Source organism: Anabrus simplex, chromosome 13 (assembly GCF_040414725.1).
Source record: "Anabrus simplex isolate iqAnaSimp1 chromosome 13, ASM4041472v1, whole genome shotgun sequence".
NCBI classification, from domain to species: domain Eukaryota; kingdom Metazoa; phylum Arthropoda; class Insecta; order Orthoptera; family Tettigoniidae; genus Anabrus; species Anabrus simplex.
The window spans coordinates 60,110,173-60,131,923 of record NC_090277.1 but is presented as its reverse complement, the minus strand read 5'-3'; the positions used below and the strand labels follow the sequence as shown (position 1 = coordinate 60,131,923).

At 41.3% G+C, this 21,751-nt stretch overlaps 1 protein-coding gene across 1 annotated transcript in view; it reads right to left on the bottom strand.

Moving 5' to 3' along the window:
* Positions 1 to 15,003: 15,003 nt before the first annotated feature.
* LOC136885120 (zinc finger protein 776) overlaps positions 15,004 to 21,751 on the bottom strand; it is a 45,494-nt gene continuing 38,746 nt past the window's right edge. Inside the window, exon 6 of the mRNA XM_067157580.2 lies at positions 15,004 to 20,290. Coding sequence (XP_067013681.2) covers positions 19,328 to 20,290 — 963 coding nt within the window. The 3' untranslated portion in view covers positions 15,004 to 19,327. The remainder of the gene's footprint in view (positions 20,291 to 21,751) is intronic.

The window sequence follows — 21,751 nt, the reverse complement described above, 5'->3', positions numbered from 1 at the left end:
CATCCTTCCACGTAAGGTTGGCGTCAGGAAGGGCATCCGGCCGTAAAACAGGGCCAGATCCACATGGGCGACACAGTTCGCACTCGCGACCCCACAGGTGTGGGAAGAGCGGTAGTAGTAGAAGAAGATGATGAAGAAGACAAAATGTGTTATTGACAGCCAGTCAAAGACTCCATGGAACTACAGACTCTTGGAATACAGTTTTAATACCTGTTACATACGCTTGTTGCTGTCCAACTCGGCTGAATGGTCAGCATACTGGCCTTCGGTTCAGAGGGTCCCGGGTTCGATTCCCGGCCGGGACGGGGATTTTAATTGCTTCTGATTAATTCTTCTGGCTCGGGGAATGGGTGTATATGTCCGTCCCAAAACTCTCTTCATCATATTCAAGCAACATACCATACTACCAATCACCACAGAAATATGCAATAGTGATTACATCCCTCCATATAGGATTAGCGTCAGGAAGGGCATCCGGCCATAAAACGGGGCCAAATCCTCATTTGCGACGCTGTTCGCACCTGCGACCCCACAAGTGTGGGAATAAGTGGTAGGAAAAGAAAAAACGAAAATGACTGGACTTCTGTAAGCATTAACAGCCTCAAAGGGCTACCTGGAAGAGAGTGGGATGCCAGTTTTCTTTCTGTAGTGCAGTGTCTATTTGTTTCAAGTTTGCTGCTCAAGCAAACTAGCACAAGACGACAAGATATCGCAACACCACCCGTCACTCTATGCGGACTTGACAAGCAAGTGTCATTCAGCATTCTCAGGTTTTCTTTGGGTACCACATGACTCTTAGTGGTGCTATTTTTTGCTAGTTGCTTTACGTCGCATCGACACAGATAGGTCTTATGGCGACGATGGGACAGGGAAGGTCTAGGAGTGGGAAGGAAGCAGCCGTGGCCTTAATTAAGGTACAGCCCCAGCATTTGCCTGGTGTGAAAATGGGAAACCACGGAAAACAATCTTCAGGGCTGCCGACAGTGGGGTTCGAACCTACTGTCTCCCGAATACTGGACACTGGCCGCACTTAAGCGACTGCAGCTATCGAGCTCGGTCTTAGTGGTGCAGCTTGAGTCAAAGAATATTCCCCCCTAGTGTAAGGAAGCTGTCATTTGTGCGGCTCAAGGCAAGGAACACCAAAGCTGCATTGCATGTTAACGTTTAAATAAGTCCAATAATAAATACAGTAATGATGTTCCATGCATTTCATTACTGCTTCCTGATGCAATTCTTTTTGATCTATTTCTTGTTTTTAAAGGTAGGCTAATAAATTTCATATTATTCCATATTGAAGAGCAATACAATGTAAAGTAGAAACTTTGGCATGTGGTACTTAGAACATGTAAATTAATGTAAATATAACAGATTTTCAACTATGGGAGAACATATGATGTACTCAAACCATAAACTCTCAAATATTGATCGAGATATGAAAATCTTATAAATGGTTAATAAGGGCTCTCTGCTTAATATCTTTGAAAATTGTTTCATCTACCAGGATCAATACCTTAATCCCAATTTCAACCTTAACAAGATATCAGAAAAACCACTCTCTTTATTTGATCTATTAATTCCCTATTTTTAATAAAAAGAAATTAAGTAATCTAAACCACCCTCCAGCAGTCACCCACCATTCCACATCCCTCAGCTCCACTTTAGGCTATACTGCACCTCCCACCTACAACTTGCCTCTATTCTATTTCCTCGTTTTTGCTCATTCAACTTTTTCAAAGATCCATATTGAAAAAGAAATAAACACAACACTTTCCTATCAACTTTATTCTGTTCACACTTATTTCAACTGAAATGAATTCAAGAAGATTCTCCAGGTGTTAATATTAGAAGTGTTTAACCTACTCTTTTAAGAGTGCATTCTTTAAATTAGAAGAAAAAGTTGAGAATAATTTGAACTTACACTAGAACAAATATTATCATAATGAGTGGTTATCATTCAACTCTTTACTTGTCTTGCACCGAATGTCAACAACACGCTCTTATTTTATAAATGTTATCTATTATTAAAATTTATGTGTTGCTTTAACTTTTGACTGATGATGGTCTCTAGCAAGACCGAAACTAGTTTCAATTGCAGTAGAGTCTCATTAATCCGAACTAATTGGGACCGGAGTCTGTTCGGATTACAAAATTTTTGGATTAACCGGAAAATATTTTCTAATAATAATGTTATTGTTTTTACGTCACGCTAACTACTTTTACAGTTTCTGGAGACACCTAGGTGCCAGGATTTTCTCCCGTAGGAGTTCTTTTATGTGCCAGTAAATCTACTTACATGAAGCTGACGTATTTGAGCACCTTCAAATACCACCGGACTGAGCCAAGATCGAACCTGCCAAATTGGGGGCAGAAGGCCAGCGCCTCAACTGTCTACAATACAGTACAGTACATACTGTGATTTGAAATGTCCATTCTTTAGCAGTTTACTGAGCAGCAGAGGCATGGGTGTCAGTAAGCAGTTCATGAGGAAAACGTGGAAGAAATTGTGGGCGAGTCTCGCATTTATGGAGAGTCCAGCGGAAGAGTCTGCAAAAGCTAATCTCCTTGAAATCGTTCAACAACTTCCTGGCCAAACAGACCAAGAAATTGTAGCTATGGCGGAGAAAGAATCTGGAGTTGATGAGGAACAGAGTGACAATGAAGAAGATCACAATAAACAACTAGTGTCACATTCAGATGCCGCGGCCGCCTTAGAACTTGTACGCTACGTCGAGCAACACTCCGCTGCTACGCCCACTGATGTGATGTTCATGATGCTGGTTTAACACTGCATCTTCGAGTAGGTTCCAATTACTGCGGCAAAAGAAACTAACAGACTTTGTAAAGATAAACGACTAGTGATTGATGGTTTATGATGTGTAATTATGTTTACATTACGTTATTATAGTAAAATATGACTAAAAAAATGCAAGTAAATCTTCAAGTTCTTTCACTTTAATAAGGAGATTTTTTAAAAAAATGGAATATTTAAGTTCGGATTTACAGGACTCTAGTATATATGTCAATTTTTTCGGTTACAATAAATGAGTAATGAATAATAGAAACATTTTAGCTCTTATTTTACATCACTATTTCTTGTTTGTTTAAATTCTGTGACTTTGCATTTAAGAAATCACTTCACTTACCAGAATGCACCGGATGTCTTACTTGGAAGTACCTACAGTTGAAGAGGTTTCAAACATTTGTTCGAGAGAGTGGCGGTGGTGATTTTCGTGTTAAGAGGAAATACAACTAGGTACCGTATAATCTCGAATACCACCTGCCACCGAATAAGACCCGCACCCTTATTTTGCAACAACAAAATTAAAAGAAAGTGAAGTCAAAATTACAGTACTTACAATCTTTACTAACACACATCAAATGATTAGAAAATACAAATAAAAGTAAACAAACATTTCCAGAACGATATCCAACAAGTTCATTCATCACCATCATCATCAGTACCAACTTCGGAAGTTTCATCACCATCACCTTCCCACAAAATGTCATCATCGCTGCCATCCATAGCACATATTTATGAAGTTTTTTTTTTCAGTTTCTGGAAACTGTACACTCAGTCCACGAAAAGCTCTACGATCACCACTACATGTTAATAGCACATTTTTCTTCTTTCTCCAATCGCAAATACACGACTCGTCAATATCGTATTTCCTATCGGCGGTACGATTTCCAATAATTTCGGCTTCCCAAACTACTTTCAGTTTCTCACTCGCAGTAAAAGATCGCAAACGCTTTGTGGAATCAATGTTGATACTCCGAGAACGTGCGTTAGACTGACGCCAAGCACGGAAGTAGCGTATACCGAGAGGGGAGACAGCACTGTTGCCGAGCTGCGCCAGCGGTGATGCCAGATTTATGCGCATTCGGAAAGATAAATTTCCCAAAATTTTAAATAAGACCCACACCCAATTTTGAAAGCGATATTTTCGAAAAAACAGTGCGGGTGGTATTTGAGATTATACGGTAATCATACTCTCTGAACAAATTAAGTGGAAAAGAACTTTAAAATAAAATAAAATTATTTATTCGACGAAGGAATTTGGAAACGCAGTACAAAATAACACAAAAATTATTGAATTAGGCCAAAAAATTACTAATGAATCAAAAGGGAATGTGCGTTCCCTGAGTAACAGTACACTTGTAATTTATATACCCTTGATTAATCTACTGTTGTACATAAAGCGGATGACGAGATCAGCAGTAGTCACGTCATCAACTAGTATGCGTTTGAGTGTTTCCTGCAGGCCGAGGCTCCGTCTTAGGCCAGAGAGATTGGCGCACTCTGTGAGGATGTGGGCCACGGTGAAATTGGCACCACAAGAACACACTGGAGGGTCTTTCCTCTTTAGGAGATAAGAGTGCGTAGATCATCCATAACCTATCCTCAGCCTACACAATACTATGGCCTCTCTCCGTGAAGACTGGAAAGAGGACCGCCACAAAGAGGTTGTCTTCTTAACTGATCTCGGCTTGTTGGGAGTTCAGATAGCTAGCCACTCCAATTTCCAGGACGCCAAGATGGTTCGACGTAGCTGAGGACAAATATCTTTAGCAGGTACATTAATAGGTCTTGGAGGTAAAAGTATCGCTTCCTTTGCAGCTTTATCCGCAAGCTGGTTTTGCACGTCAAAAGATATTAAATACTGAGTTGATGTTTTTGGATGTTGATACCTGAAGACACAAATATGTACTGCAGATATTCATTACAATGTCCAGTGGAGACTGACACACTACTGTTGATACACATAGGGAGCTTATTACTGCACCACTAAGGTCAATGAAAGCAGAAAAAAATTCATACAGTTTTCTTAACGAAACCTTTATTATTCCATTTTAGATATTTGGGCTGACTTTTTCAATTATCCTACCTGAATGCAGCCAGTGTCATTCATTCAGTACAATTTGTCAAATGTGAGGAATATTAATGTAAACTTAGATCAGACCATTAAGGAAGCTCATCCTGTGACGATGTACAGTAGACCTCCTCTTAACCGACCGACCCAGTGAATTATCTCATTAAAAACTATTTAAAATAGCATGCTGTTCAGATCTGCCTTCTCAATACTCTTTCTGATAAAAGTATGAGGTTCTTTTCAACACAGTCCCTGTACCAGTACATGGCCACTTTGCTCATGCGCAACACGAAAAATCCTTTCCAACACAGTCAAAATTGTGTTCATGTACTGCAGTCAGGCTTTCCAACTAACTCTTCACATCGTTCCCTAACGGTCGGAAGTAGTCCGCAGTCTAAAGCATGTACTGATCTGTACATTTCTGTAACATGCGCAGAAACGTGGAAACATTGTCTCCTGATGTACAGTATGATATAGATGTTGATTCCCATAGGGAATCTGAAATATTTGTCCTGAATGAGCAAATTTATAATACCAATATAAATGGTCCGTTATTGGACATTATAAATTTTCCAGCTAGCTCATTCTTGGTTGCCAGCGTTTCGCCCTCATGTGCTAGGGTGGGCTCATCAGTTGGTACCTAGCACACTTACCAATACGCTGGCCAGTGCATACCGTGGAGGCCACTGCGTAGGCTAACTGGAGCCACCGGCAGTGCCAATGCACTAAGAGACTTTGTCTCATCACTAAAAATTGATGCCTGCTTGGCCATCAGATGATATAGATGTTGATTCCCATAGGGAATCTGAAATATTTGTCCTGAATGAGCAAATTTATAATACCAATATAAATGGTCCGTTATTGGACATTATAAATTTTCCAGCTAGCTCATTCTTGGTTGCCAGCGTTTCGCCCTCATGTGCTAGGGTGGGCTCATCAGTTGGTACCTAGCACACTTACCAATACGCTGGCCAGTGCATACCGTGGAGGCCACTGCGTAGGCTAACTGGAGCCACCGGCAGTGCCAATGCACTAAGAGACTTTGTCTCATCACTAAAAATTGATGCCTGCTTGGCCATCAGATGATATAGATGTTGATTCCCATAGGGAATCTGAAATATTTGTCCTGAATGAGCAAATTTATAATACCAATATAAATGGTCCGTTATTGGACATTATAAATTTTCAGCTAGCTCATTCTTGGTTGCCAGCGTTTCGCCCTCATGTGCTAGGGTGGGCTCATCAGTTGGTACCTAGCACACTTACCAATACGCTGGCCAGTGCATACCGTGGAGGCCACTGCGTAGGCTAACTGGAGCCACCGGCAGTGCCAATGCACTAAGAGACTTTGTCTCATCACTAAAAATTGATGCCTGCTTGGCCATCAGATGATATAGATGTTGATTCCCATAGGGAATCTGAAATATTTGTCCTGAATGAGCAAATTTATAATACCAATATAAATGGTCCGTTATTGGACATTATAAATTTTCCAGCTAGCTCATTCTTGGTTGCCAGCGTTTCGCCCTCATGTGCTAGGGTGGGCTCATCAGTTGGTACCTAGCACACTTACCAATACGCTGGCCAGTGCATACCGTGGAGGCCACTGCGTAGGCTAACTGGAGCCACCGGCAGTGCCAATGCACTAAGAGACTTTGTCTCATCACTAAAAATTGATGCCTGCTTGGCCATCAGATGATATAGATGTTGATTCCCATAGGGAATCTGAAATATTTGTCCTGAATGAGCAAATTTATAATACCAATATAAATGGTCCGTTATTGGACATTATAAATTTTCCAGCTAGCTCATTCTTGGTTGCCAGCGTTTCGCCCTCATGTGCTAGGGTGGGCTCATCAGTTGGTACCTAGCACACTTACCAATACGCTGGCCAGTGCATACCGTGGAGGCCACTGCGTAGGCTAACTGGAGCCACCGGCAGTGCCAATGCACTAAGAGACTTTGTCTCATCACTAAAAATTGATGCCTGCTTGGCCATCAGATGATATAGATGTTGATTCCCATAGGGAATCTGAAATATTTGTCCTGAATGAGCAAATTTATAATACCAATATAAATGGTCCGTTATTGGACATTATAAATTTTCCAGCTAGCTCATTCTTGGTTGCCAGCGTTTCGCCCTCATGTGCTAGGGTGGGCTCATCAGTTGGTACCTAGCACACTTACCAATACGCTGGCCAGTGCATACCGTGGAGGCCACTGCGTAGGCTAACTGGAGCCACCGGCAGTGCCAATGCACTAAGAGACTTTGTCTCATCACTAAAAATTGATGCCTGCTTGGCCATCAGATGATATAGATGTTGATTCCCATAGGGAATCTGAAATATTTGTCCTGAATGAGCAAATTTATAATACCAATATAAATGGTCCGTTATTGGACATTATAAATTTTCCAGCTAGCTCATTCTTGGTTGCCAGCGTTTCGCCCTCATGTGCTAGGGTGGGCTCATCAGTTGGTACCTAGCACACTTACCAATACGCTGGCCAGTGCATACCGTGGAGGCCACTGCGTAGGCTAACTGGAGCCACCGGCAGTGCCAATGCACTAAGAGACTTTGTCTCATCACTAAAAATTGATGCCTGCTTGGCCATCAGATGATATAGATGTTGATTCCCATAGGGAATCTGAAATATTTGTCCTGAATGAGCAAATTTATAATACCAATATAAATGGTCCGTTATTGGACATTATAAATTTTCCAGCTAGCTCATTCTTGGTTGCCAGCGTTTCGCCCTCATGTGCTAGGGTGGGCTCATCAGTTGGTACCTAGCACACTTACCAATACGCTGGCCAGTGCATACCGTGGAGGCCACTGCGTAGGCTGTCCAATAACGGACCATTTATATTGGTATTATAAATTTGCTCATTCAGGACAAATATTTCAGATTCCCTATGGGAATCAACATCTATATCATCTGATGGCCAAGCAGGCATCAATTTTTAGTGATGAGACAAAGTCTCTTAGTGCATTGGCACTGCCGGTGGCTCCAGTTAGCCTACGCAGTGGCCTCCACGGTATGCACTTGCCAGCGTATTGGTAAGTGTGCTAGGTACCAACTGATGAGCCCACCCTAGCACATGAGGGCGAAACGCTGGCAACCAAGAATGAGCTAGCTGGAAAATTTATAATGTCCAATAACGGACCATTTATATTGGTATTATAAATTTGCTCATTCAGGACAAATATTTCAGATTCCCTATGGGAATCAACATCTATATCATCTGATGGCCAAGCAGGCATCAATTTTTAGTGATGAGACAAAGTCTCTTAGTGCATTGGCACTGCCGGTGGCTCCAGTTAGCCTACGCAGTGGCCTCCACGGTATGCACTGGCCAGCGTATTGGTAAGTGTGCTAGGTACCAACTGATGAGCCCACCCTAGCACATGAGGGCGAAACGCTGGCAACCAAGAATGAGCTAGCTGGAAAATTTATAATGTCCAATAACGGACCATTTATATTGGTATTATAAATTTGCTCATTCAGGACAAATATTTCAGATTCCCTATGGGAATCAACATCTATATCATCTGATGGCCAAGCAGGCATCAATTTTTAGTGATGAGACAAAGTCTCTTAGTGCATTGGCACTGCCGGTGGCTCCAGTTAGCCTACGCAGTGGCCTCCACGGTATGCACTGGCCAGCGTATTGGTAAGTGTGCTAGGTACCAACTGATGAGCCCACCCTAGCACATGAGGGCGAAACGCTGGCAACCAAGAATGAGCTAGCTGGAAAATTTATAATGTCCAATAACGGACCATTTATATTGGTATTATAAATTTGCTCATTCAGGACAAATATTTCAGATTCCCTATGGGAATCAACATCTATATCATCTGATGGCCAAGCAGGCATCAATTTTTAGTGATGAGACAAAGTCTCTTAGTGCATTGGCACTGCCGGTGGCTCCAGTTAGCCTACGCAGTGGCCTCCACGGTATGCACTGGCCAGCGTATTGGTAAGTGTGCTAGGTACCAACTGATGAGCCCACCCTAGCACATGAGGGCGAAACGCTGGCAACCAAGAATGAGCTAGCTGGAAAATTTATAATGTCCAATAACGGACCATTTATATTGGTATTATAAATTTGCTCATTCAGGACAAATATTTCAGATTCCCTATGGGAATCAACATCTATATCATCTGATGGCCAAGCAGGCATCAATTTTTAGTGATGAGACAAAGTCTCTTAGTGCATTGGCACTGCCGGTGGCTCCAGTTAGCCTACGCAGTGGCCTCCACGGTATGCACTGGCCAGCGTATTGGTAAGTGTGCTAGGTACCAACTGATGAGCCCACCCTAGCACATGAGGGCGAAACGCTGGCAACCAAGAATGAGCTAGCTGGAAAATTTATAATGTCCAATAACGGACCATTTATATTGGTATTATAAATTTGCTCATTCAGGACAAATATTTCAGATTCCCTATGGGAATCAACATCTATATCATCTGATGGCCAAGCAGGCATCAATTTTTAGTGATGAGACAAAGTCTCTTAGTGCATTGGCACTGCCGGTGGCTCCAGTTAGCCTACGCAGTGGCCTCCACGGTATGCACTGGCCAGCGTATTGGTAAGTGTGCTAGGTACCAACTGATGAGCCCACCCTAGCACATGAGGGCGAAACGCTGGCAACCAAGAATGAGCTAGCTGGAAAATTTATAATGTCCAATAACGGACCATTTATATTGGTATTATAAATTTGCTCATTCAGGACAAATATTTCAGATTCCCTATGGGAATCAACATCTATATCATCTGATGGCCAAGCAGGCATCAATTTTTAGTGATGAGACAAAGTCTCTTAGTGCATTGGCACTGCCGGTGGCTCCAGTTAGCCTACGCAGTGGCCTCCACGGTATGCACTGGCCAGCGTATTGGTAAGTGTGCTAGGTACCAACTGATGAGCCCACCCTAGCACATGAGGGCGAAACGCTGGCAACCAAGAATGAGCTAGCTGGAAAATTTATAATGTCCAATAACGGACCATTTATATTGGTATTATAAATTTGCTCATTCAGGACAAATATTTCAGATTCCCTATGGGAATCAACATCTATATCATCTGATGGCCAAGCAGGCATCAATTTTTAGTGATGAGACAAAGTCTCTTAGTGCATTGGCACTGCCGGTGGCTCCAGTTAGCCTACGCAGTGGCCTCCACGGTATGCACTGGCCAGCGTATTGGTAAGTGTGCTAGGTACCAACTGATGAGCCCACCCTAGCACATGAGGGCGAAACGCTGGCAACCAAGAATGAGCTAGCTGGAAAATTTATAATGTCCAATAACGGACCATTTATATTGGTATTATAAATTTGCTCATTCAGGACAAATATTTCAGATTCCCTATGGGAATCAACATCTATATCATCTGATGGCCAAGCAGGCATCAATTTTTAGTGATGAGACAAAGTCTCTTAGTGCATTGGCACTGCCGGTGGCTCCAGTTAGCCTACGCAGTGGCCTCCACGGTATGCACTGGCCAGCGTATTGGTAAGTGTGCTAGGTACCAACTGATGAGCCCACCCTAGCACATGAGGGCGAAACGCTGGCAACCAAGAATGAGCTAGCTGGAAAATTTATAATGTCCAATAACGGACCATTTATATTGGTATTATAAATTTGCTCATTCAGGACAAATATTTCAGATTCCCTATGGGAATCAACATCTATATCATCTGATGGCCAAGCAGGCATCAATTTTTAGTGATGAGACAAAGTCTCTTAGTGCATTGGCACTGCCGGTGGCTCCAGTTAGCCTACGCAGTGGCCTCCACGGTATGCACTGGCCAGCGTATTGGTAAGTGTGCTAGGTACCAACTGATGAGCCCACCCTAGCACATGAGGGCGAAACGCTGGCAACCAAGAATGAGCTAGCTGGAAAATTTATAATGTCCAATAACGGACCATTTATATTGGTATTATAAATTTGCTCATTCAGGACAAATATTTCAGATTCCCTATGGGAATCAACATCTATATCATCTGATGGCCAAGCAGGCATCAATTTTTAGTGATGAGACAAAGTCTCTTAGTGCATTGGCACTGCCGGTGGCTCCAGTTAGCCTACGCAGTGGCCTCCACGGTATGCACTGGCCAGCGTATTGGTAAGTGTGCTAGGTACCAACTGATGAGCCCACCCTAGCACATGAGGGCGAAACGCTGGCAACCAAGAATGAGCTAGCTGGAAAATTTATAATGTCCAATAACGGACCATTTATATTGGTATTATGATGTACAGTACGCACAACTTTTAGTGATACCTGGGCTCCCTAATGCTGAATCAGTAGACCTCAGTTATCTCCGAGATTCGTATTGGCAACCTTTGAAACACAAACTATGCATCGCCGTGAGACATCTGGCATACACTTTACGTACTAGTACTGTTGTTGTTTACACAGCAAAGCCAAACTATAGAATTCATGCTAGGAACAAGATTTGCATCGAGAAATGTTACATAATGTTATATAATGTGTGTGTGACACAGTTCTTGGCTTAAGATAATAAAGGTTTAGAAAATTCATATTGATCGATCATACTATCGACTCAAATCAGATTTCATTTCCACTCAGTTGGCAGTATTACCGGAACCGGAAGAGCTCCCTCCTTACTCCCCACCCCCGTAACGCCAGGTATCACTAAAAATTGCGTGTACTCTACACTTCTTTCTTCCTTGCAATACCTTAATCAGATGTTAAGTTATTGAGGGTATTATGGAAAGTGATGACGACATTTTCTGCAATTTTCATCCAGTGAATATAAAGAATAGCTGCTATTTTATCGCAAAAAGAATTTAAAAAAATTTTTAGGTTCAAGTAATTCTGTGGCTTGGTTCTAAAAGGGCCAATGTCAAAAAACCTGTTTTTGAGCTATGAGCATTTGAAATTTTGCTTATAGTTTTCCAATTATTTTTTTCAACAACTAATTTCAAATAACTTTATACTTTCTTTGTGGTAGTCACCTTATTAAACGCTAATTTTTTCTATCGTATTCTTTAAAAATTGCCAGGTCTCTAATCTTCATTGGTAATCTAACATTATTGGCAAGGGTTTATTTAATAAAACGTTAACTGTTCGTTTAGTACTTAACAGAGACATTGGCCCTTTTAACATGTTGCAAGCCAGGATAAAACGTATTTGTATAGGTTAATATCTAAATTTCGATAAAAAATGGCATTGGCCCTTTTAGAACCAAGCCACAAAATTAATGTCTTATTTTTCTGCATTGTGTTACATTAGGCCTATATAAAGGTCCAAAATCTACAGTTTAATAAACACAAAATAACTGAAATACAATGCATTTTTCAGAAGAAACCCCTCGGTGTGATGAAAACGATTTTTTCGAGGACTTACGCATTAGCCGCGGATTTGCCCAAGATATTACAAATTGATTTCAAATACGAGAGCAACATGGGGTAACTTTAAGAAAACATGGAATATGAGGAATTCAAACAATTCTAAAACATACAGAAGTTTACCCATTCATATTTTGTGTTTAAATACAGATATAAAGTATGAAAACTTGTTTATAGGTCTCAACATCTAGATTTTGTGTTAACAGGGTCTAAATTACAAAACTATAATTGTCGGTTATAGAAATATTGTGTTAGTTAATATCTAAATAAAATATTGTGTTATAACTGGGGAGCTTAATATCAAGGAAACTTTATATTATATTTTCTCCTCCCATTCACATTTCAGCTTTCATTGGACTGTGTTACTCCAATTCCATGGAGAAAGAAGGTATTCCTCTATGCCAGTTCATAACATGAACAAGAATCCTTTCCAACACAACCCAATGGTGTATCAATCCCGTAACCAATACGAAGTCAGTGCATGCGTATAGGGCGATACGTGAATGCAACCCTGTACTGGTAAACGAACTGTGTGTTGGAAAGAACCTATGGATGATCGCTGATGAAGAGAATGTTTATTGTGTTCAAACCATGTATGATTTTTTATGAATAAATAAGGTTCTTTAAATCCCAGTGAGATTTGTGCTGGACAAAGCGGAGGCAGGACAGGTTTTTCTCCGGGTACTTTGGTTTTCCCTGTCATCTTTCATTCCAGCAACATTCTCATTTCATAAGATCTATCAGTCATTAATAAATCACCTTGGGAGTGGCGACCCCATTGTACTAATAGCCTATATATGGTTCATTCATTACATCCCTGACCTGGTGAAAGACTGGAAGACAGGTTGTAAGTTTTCATTTTCATTCAACAGAAAGTGTATTGACAAGGTGGATGCAAATATCCTACTATTTTAAATAGTTCTTAAGGAGATTGTACAAGTCAATACAAGAATAAACAGGACCTATTATGGTCAAATTTATCAACAGCCAGTGAATAATGTCGCTTCCAATTTATGTCAGTGCAAGCACCTAAACTACCTCCCAACTTGCCCTACTATGCTGGTAAGATGCAACTGCTTTCATATTATAATCACAGTAATAGAACCAGCTTTTGGGTGGTTAGGCTGTGTGCATAATGCAGAGTTTCGTCCAGACGTGCCATTTGGACTCATCAGCTGGAATGGCACGCCCCTCCAGGACTCTGCATAGCAGAGGCAGACCAAACTGTGTGGCCCCGCCGAGTTAGCAAATCAAGTTTGCTAACCTGCTAAAGGAGAAAAGATTTCTCCGTTCAAAAAATGCTCCCCCATTGGAGATACAACATCAAAAAAAAGGCTTTCACGGCCGCAGATCTTATAATCACAGCAATAGAACCAGCTTTTGGGTGGTTAGGCCGTGTGCATAATGCAGAGTTTCGTCCAGACGTGCCATTTGGACTCATCAGCTGGAATGGCACGCCCCTCCAGGACTCTGCATAGCAGAGGCAGACCAAACTGTGTGGCCCCGCCGAGTTAGCAAATCAAGTTTGCTAACCTGCTAAAGGAGAAAAGATTTCTCCGTTCAAAAAATGCTCCCCCATTGGAGATACAACATCAAAGTCAGAGTCCTGGAGGGGCGTGCCATTCCAGCTGATGAGTCCAAATGGCACGTCTGGACGAAACTCTGCATTATGCACACGGCCTAACCACCCAAAAGCTGGTTCTATTGCTGTGATTATAAGATCTGCGGCCGTGAAAGCCTTTTTTGATGTTGTATCTCCAATGGGGGAGCATTTTTTGAACGGAGAAATCTTTTCTCCTTTAGCAGGTTAGCAAACTTGATTTGCTAACTCGGCGGGGCCACACAGTTTGGTCTGCCTCTGCTATGCAGAGTCCTGGAGGGGCGTGCCATTCCAGCTGATGAGTCCAAATGGCACGTCTGGACGAAACTCTGCATTATGCACACGGCCTAACCACCCAAAAGCTGGTTCTATTGCTGTGATTATAAGATCTGCGGCCGTGAAAGCCTTTTTTGATGCTTTCATATTGTTAACATTGATGCTTTCACGGCCCGTACTTGTAGACATGATATGGGCTTATTCCGTGTCAAAAAACAAGGTGAAACTCTTTATGTTTCTCAGAGTACTTTGCTCCGCGTCTTCAGAAGAAAATCTTGATTGTTTCCGAGGAGTCTTCTACAATAATGAGCGTTTGAATTTAAGAATGTTTTACTATTCGAGGTGTAGTAGTACACTCATGCATCACCAGGTGGCTCGCTGTACGCTGACACAGAGCTCCAATTGGGAACTCACGACAATGTTAAGCTCCAATTAAGATGTTCTATCACACCGTGTGTGCATAAGAAGTGACAGAAAGGAAATCAGACAAAACAGGGACAAATGTGGTAGAAAAAGAAATAAATAGAAAATAATAAAATGAAATAAGATAAAATAAAATAAAATAAAATAAAATGCAACAATAGACATCAGGATGGAACAGAACAGAGCTGAAGAATGGAGAAAGTATATGGAGAAAACCAGAGGATGATGATGTGAGACAGTGAGACACTTCATTAAATTAAATTAAACACACTCAGATACTTTTCTTCGCAGGGTAGCACCCTTAGGGTAGTATCACAAGGCCACACGTAGATAACAGAACCAGGCCTGAGCCAGGGACTTAGAAAAAGGAAGTTCTTTGGCCGTAACTATAAACACAGCAACAGAGGTTATGTATAAACAACAAGGGAATCCTTAAATATAAATAAAAACTGGGAGCTCAGGCAACTGCAGTATAATAAAATGTCTAAAATTTAAAAAAAGGTTATGCAATCACAAACATCACAACGTTACCCCATAGACACTCCACAAGATTAGTTCATAAACACTGTGTAACATTTCAAGAATTCTTTGATTTAATGAATTGTGCATGTAGTTTAATTAAGAATTTTACTTCAAGGAAGCTATTTTTTAAAATGTGTTACACAACACATAACGTATGTTGGTTACTTCAAGTGCATTCTTAGGATTATCTGTTTGTAATATGTATTTAACCCTTTTGCACTCAGCCTATATGCAGGGATTTGCTCAAAGAAGCTCAAGACTAATTTCTGTGATTTTCCAACCAAATTACAAAAAATCAACACATAAACAGTTTAACACATATTAAAATAAAATAAATCAAACTAATACACAAAACTATGAGCATTTCAGAAAGGAATATACCTTGGATGTATTATTATTGGTAAAGCCAAAAAAAATTATTAAACTTTGAAAATAAATTTTTAAAAATAAATTATGGTTTTCAATGACAGAAAGATCAGACATTACTGCATCTTTCTTCTTTACTCTTAAGACTTGAAAGAACATTTAATTTAATTCTGAATAATTTGATATCAATTTGATGTGTGTGCTGCAATTCACTCATGAAGCATGGCACAAAATTATTCGCTATACATGTAAATGTCATCGATGACAGGTCCTCGCGGTCTGATGTACGGTGAGCAGCTGTGACTGTTTCACTTCCCACATAACAGGAATCACTTTCAGCAAACGAAAGTCATTATTACTGTCTAAATCATGTGAAAATTCAAGAATATTAGCCTCAATCGGCTGTGAATATGGCCTAGCCGTTACGATAAAAAGATGACGCAAGCACGTGCAACAACGGAGTAATGAGGAGTAAATTATAGTTCGCGAAGTACAGCGAACACACGATATGCCAAAGAAACGAAATAAGATCTAAACTAAACTGATAGCAAGATCAAATTGTTGTATTCATAAGCCAACCAAAACAGATCCACGCAATAACAACTTCGAATAACCACAACATAAACATTCGCGGCCAACAGATTTCATTTGTCGAAAATAAAAATATTTTGTAGGGCTGGTGGATATATCTGTAGAGTAAAACGCGAATTCAATGCTTTAAGTTACTGTCACGATCAACTGTTACCATTTAACAGCCACGCAAACGACCAAAAACCCTAAATAGGACAGAGCTGATGTATCGGCGCCATGAGCTATCTTGCCATAACCTCTCGCGCCGATAAAGGGTTAATCAAATTTCTTCTTAATTTATCTATTGTATAAAGCTGAAGACTGGAAGGAGGGTATAATCGTAACTCTTTTCAAGAAGACGGAAATGCATCAACTACCATGGAATTACTCTGCTCTCTCATGGTCTAAAACTTCTGGAAAAAATCATGGAGAGTAGATTAAGAGGAGTTGTGGAACCTTTATTGGAGAGGAACAATATGTTTTTAGGCCTGGAAGAACAGCTACAGACCTTATCTTTGCTGTAAGAATGTTAATGGAAAAGCAATGGAAGAAATGAAACCATTTTTCTACTATACCTTGACATAGAAAAGGCTTATGATAGTGTTCCAAGGAAGCAGGAAGCCTAAAAGAGCTGGGAGTCCGTGATCGTCTTACTGCAAAAGTGAAGATGCTATATGATAAAACTAGAAGTTGTATGCAAGTGGGTTGTGGGCTGTCCAAATGGTTTGAAACGAAGAGAGGAGTACAGCAAGGCAGTGCTTTGTCTCCCCTCCTATGTATCACTGCGATGGATGCCATAATAAAGGCACTAAAAAGGAAGGAGCAGCAGAACTTGCAAGCTTCCATCGTTGCAGACAATGTGGTGAGATCTGGAGTGAAACCAAAAAAGATGTGGAGGAAAAGCTGCAGAAATGGACTCGAGAGTTTGAGATATGATTTAAATATCAACAAGGCTAAGACAGTGGTGATGAAGTTACACAGAGGGGAGATGACAAACCAGAAATCAGAATAAATTACACCAAACTGGACAGTGTTCCAACGTTTAAGTACTTGGGTAGTATAGTATCAAAAGACAACCTACTACAGAGGATCCAGAAAGCAAGACTGAAGTGGTTTAGTCATGTAAGAAGTATAAGTGCAAGCAGGACTGCAGGAAGAGAATATGAAAGAGAAGTAAAAGGAAAAAGACCAGTGGGCAGACCCAGAGGAAAATGGACCGATCTGGTGAAGAAAGATGTCGAGGAAAGAGGACAAGATTGGGAGAAGATTACGAGAGAACAGTGGTTCATGGACAGACAAAGATGGAGGGGCCTCGTACACCACACCCGGACAACTGGAGATGGTCGTCGACGATGATGATGAGCTGAGGATGGTTCCAAGTAAATTTATTAAATTTGTATAAATTACAGTTTGGAGTGTTGACTGGCAGAATATTCATCGAACAATTCCTATTAAAAAAGTTATTTATCAACACAGAAATGAAAATAATAAACTATGACAGCATCACTTTCTCGGAATCACATCTTCAAAACCTGCTACCTATCTGTTTTGGGAAAAGAAAGAAAAATACATGTATTACAGTATTTTGAAATCCTGTGTTTGAAACTCGATGCAAATAACATGTACCTTGTCAACAAACAATGCCTCAATTTAAACAAAAATTCTCAAAATATAACCAAATGACCTTATACAGTAACATTCAAATATGCAAAATATGACCAAAATAATAAAAATGGCCAAAATATGCATTTAATTGCAATTTAAAATTACTTTATAAGAGGTCAGGGACCCATCATCCAGTTAATTTTCAGATTTTGGGTAAACTTGAGCTCAGGAAAGAAATATGACCTTTCTTTAACATCCGAACCTTACTGATCTATGCAATCCTTCCCATCCCCTTGTTTATGGATAAGTGTAATTGGTGCTTTCCTGCAGTGAGAAGGTATCTTACACTCCACGTTAATTCAATTACTCAATGTAGCCATTTCATCCCTGCCACGTCTCTAGATATGACATGACCCACCAAGGGTCTGGTTCTGAGCAGGCCAGTTAAGAGGGTGTCCACTGAAGCAACAAGAATTAGTCTTAATATTGATGCTTTCAAGGCCCGCACTTCTAGACATGATATGGACTTTTGGGATTATGGCATGTCAAGAAAACAAGGTGAAAACTTTCGCAGAGAACTTTGCTCTGCATCTTCCGGAGAAAATCTTGACTGTTCACGAGGAAGGCTTCTACATCCTCCTGTGGGTGGGGTGGTAGAATAACACCCACGCTATCCCCTACCTGTTGTAAGAGGTGGCTAATAGGGGAACGTGGGATGACGACCATGGGGCCCTTACCCGAGTCCTGGCATTGCTTGCACTTACTTGTGACAAGCTCCTCACTTTCATTTATCCTATTTGACCTCCCTTGGTCAACTCTTGTTCTTTTCCAACCCCAACGGTATTAGAACACTCGAGGCCTAGGGAGTCTTTCATTTCCATGCCCTTCGTGGCCCTTGTCTTTCTTTGGCCGATACCTTCATTTTTCGATGTATTGGATCCCTTCTATATTTTTCTTTCCGATTAGTGTTCTATAGAGGATGGTTGTACTTCCTTTTCAAACAATAATCACCACCACCACCACCACCGAAGGCTCCTACAATAATGAGTGTTTGAATTTAAGAATGCTTTACCGTTGGACCTGAAATGGTACGCACATTCATCACCAGGTGGCTCGCTGTATTTCTGTGTTTTCCAAATTCGTATGTTCGTCATCACCAGTTGGTTCATTCTAAGCTATGCGTTGTCATACTTTCATAACACCAGTTATTTTCCCCCACTCTCACACCGTCTCACATCATTATAATCCCCTCTAGTTTTTGCCACACACTTTTTTTCAATTCTTCAGATCTGTTCTATTCTATCCTGGTGTCCTTCATTGCATTTTGTTTTATTTTATCAGTTTCTATTTATTTCTTCTTCCACATTCCTGATTCGTCTGATGTCCTCTCTGACACTTCTCACGCACACACAGTGTGACAGAACATATTAATTGGAGCTTAAGGTTGTCGTCAGCTCCCGCTTGAAGGGCTGTGCCAGCATGCAGCGAGCCATCTGGTCACGAAAGAACGTATCACTACAGCTCCAACGGTAAAGCATTCTTAAATTCAAACCCTCATTATTGTAGAAGACTACCTCGTGAACAGTCGAGATTTTCTTCTGAAGAGTTTTACCTTTTTTTTTGACACGGCAAAGGCCAAAAGCCCATATCATGTCTACAAGAATTAGTCCTTTTTACCGGAAACCTTTCCTGCACTTTCAACAACAACAACAAAACCCTCAACAAACAAGATTCTCAGGCTTTGAATCCATGACTACTTCCAAATATTCACTTAGATCAACACCTTCTGAAATACCCTTTGAGCAAGCTAGATTTAGTGGTTTGGAATCCACATGATTTTGCGAATATCCTGCTTGTGACAAGTCTCTGATGTAAGCAACATTTTCACCCGTAGCTTTACCTCCAAAACCATGTTTTGCATGTACTAGATTTCCTGGTCCTGAATCGAATGCATCCTCATGTTCCTGTTTGACACAGATAAGGTTCACTGGCAAGTCTCCCTCTTGAACTAAACCCTTTGCACTAACACTGCTGTCTAAATGAATCTTTTCACTTCCTGTACACAACTCAGGGTCCTGAGGTTCCCCTTTTGCCACTTCGTCTGAATTTCCTTTCCTCGCTGCATTCTCTAAACGGGCCCTTTTACGATTCTCCTTCCTGACGTGAACCTCTACATGTAACCTCAGGTGACTATTGGTATAAAAAGCCTTACCACACGTAGAACATACAAAGCTCTTTATTCCGCTGTGTCGTAGGAGATGGCCCTTGAGATTGCCCTTCGTTCTGAAGTGCTTGTCGCATGACGAACACTTGTAATTACGTTCTCCGCTGTGGACCCGTAAGTGGCGGGTCAAATTGCTTTTCACCCCAAAGAGCTTTTCGCAAAAAGGACATTTGAAGGACTTCTCCTCACTGTGTGTTGCCATGTGTTCCTTAAGGTTGCCGTTCGTCCTAAAGGACCTCGAACACAACGGACACTTAAACTTCTTCATTTCGGTGTGCACTAACAGGTGGCGCTGCACGTTGGTTTTCCAGCGGAACCTCATCCCGCAGATCGGGCAGACGAACTTTCTCTCGCCCGTGTGGACAACCTGGTGTCTGTCGAACTCTCGTCTGCGTTGGAAGCATGCTTCGCAGCTTGGGCACTGGAATGGAAGCAGCTTGTTTGGATAAGCGTGTCCCTGGAAGTGAAAACAAATGACAAAACATTATATAGTTATAATGAAAGAATGATATCAAGCCACAGAATAACTTGAAAAGGAATATACAAGTGACAAAGCAATATTTTTTTTTTTTTGCTAGGGGCTTTACGTCGCACCGACACAGATAGGTCTTATGGCGACGATGGGATAGGAAAGGCCTAGGAGTTGGAAGGAAGCGGCCGTGGCCTTACTTAAGGTACAGCCCCAGCATTTGCCTGGTGTGAAAATGGGAAACCACGGAAAACCATCTTCAGGGCTGCCGATAGTGGGATTCGAACCTACTATCTCCCGGATGCAAGCTCACAGCCGCGCGCCTCTACACGCACGGCCAACTCGCCCGGTGACAAAGCAATAGGGACGGCACCTAATAAACTTCATAATTAAGTATCCGCATTGACAAATCTAATTAAAATCGAGAACTTTCACCCTTCAATGCATATAATTAATTATGTTGTGAAGGATGACACTTGATCATAAAAACATGCTTCGTCTCTTATTATGAGGCATCTCCAGCTTAGTAACATATAAGATGACAATCCATCAAAAAGGCATATGACTCTACTGCCCACCAGACATAATTCTCAGTGCTGCGAGAACGAGGGGTGGATTACAACACACCCACCCTCATTGAACAGACTCTCACAGACACCTCCTCCAACGTAAAATTCAGTGGAGAACTGTCTCGGAGTTTCAAGATCACAACTGGTGTGAGACAAGAAGATGACCTCTCTCCTATTCTCTTCAATTTGGTGCTCGACAAAGTCATAAAGACCTGGAAACTTACACTGAGCAATCTCGGAATCAAACCGGTCACCGTTGGAGCTGGGACAAGAAAGATAGAGATTAGGAGTCTGACCTTAGCAGATGACATCGTGGTCCTAACCAACAACTCTAAGGATGCTGCAGTTGTTGTTCAATCCCTACACGAGACAGCAGCGAAGACAGGACTACAAATATCATACGACAAGACCAAGTACTTCGAAAGTAAGCACCCGGGGAAAGCCCCTTTGACAACCATCTATGGAAAGGCAGCAAAAGTAAATTGATTCCGGTATCTTGGTGAATGGGTCCACCCCAATGGAACAGACAGAACCTCTATCTCAGACAGATGTCCCAAACTCAACACAGCATACCAACTGTCGCTAAACCGTTACAACAAGAAGTGCATTTTGAAGAACGCCAAAATATGCCATTACAAAACTCTTGTCAGACCCCAGTTCTAATATGCTGCAGAGACCTTACTGATAAACAGGAAAGGCACTATGGACGACCTGGAAAGAATTGAAAGAAGTATCCTCCGGAAAATTCATGCGCCAAGAGTGCTCCCAGATGGAACCTACCGACTGAAAGCAAACTCCGAACTGTACCAACGGTTGGAAACGGCTAACACTAGCATGCGACATAGGCGGCTGAAGTTTTAAGGCCATCTTCTGAGAATGG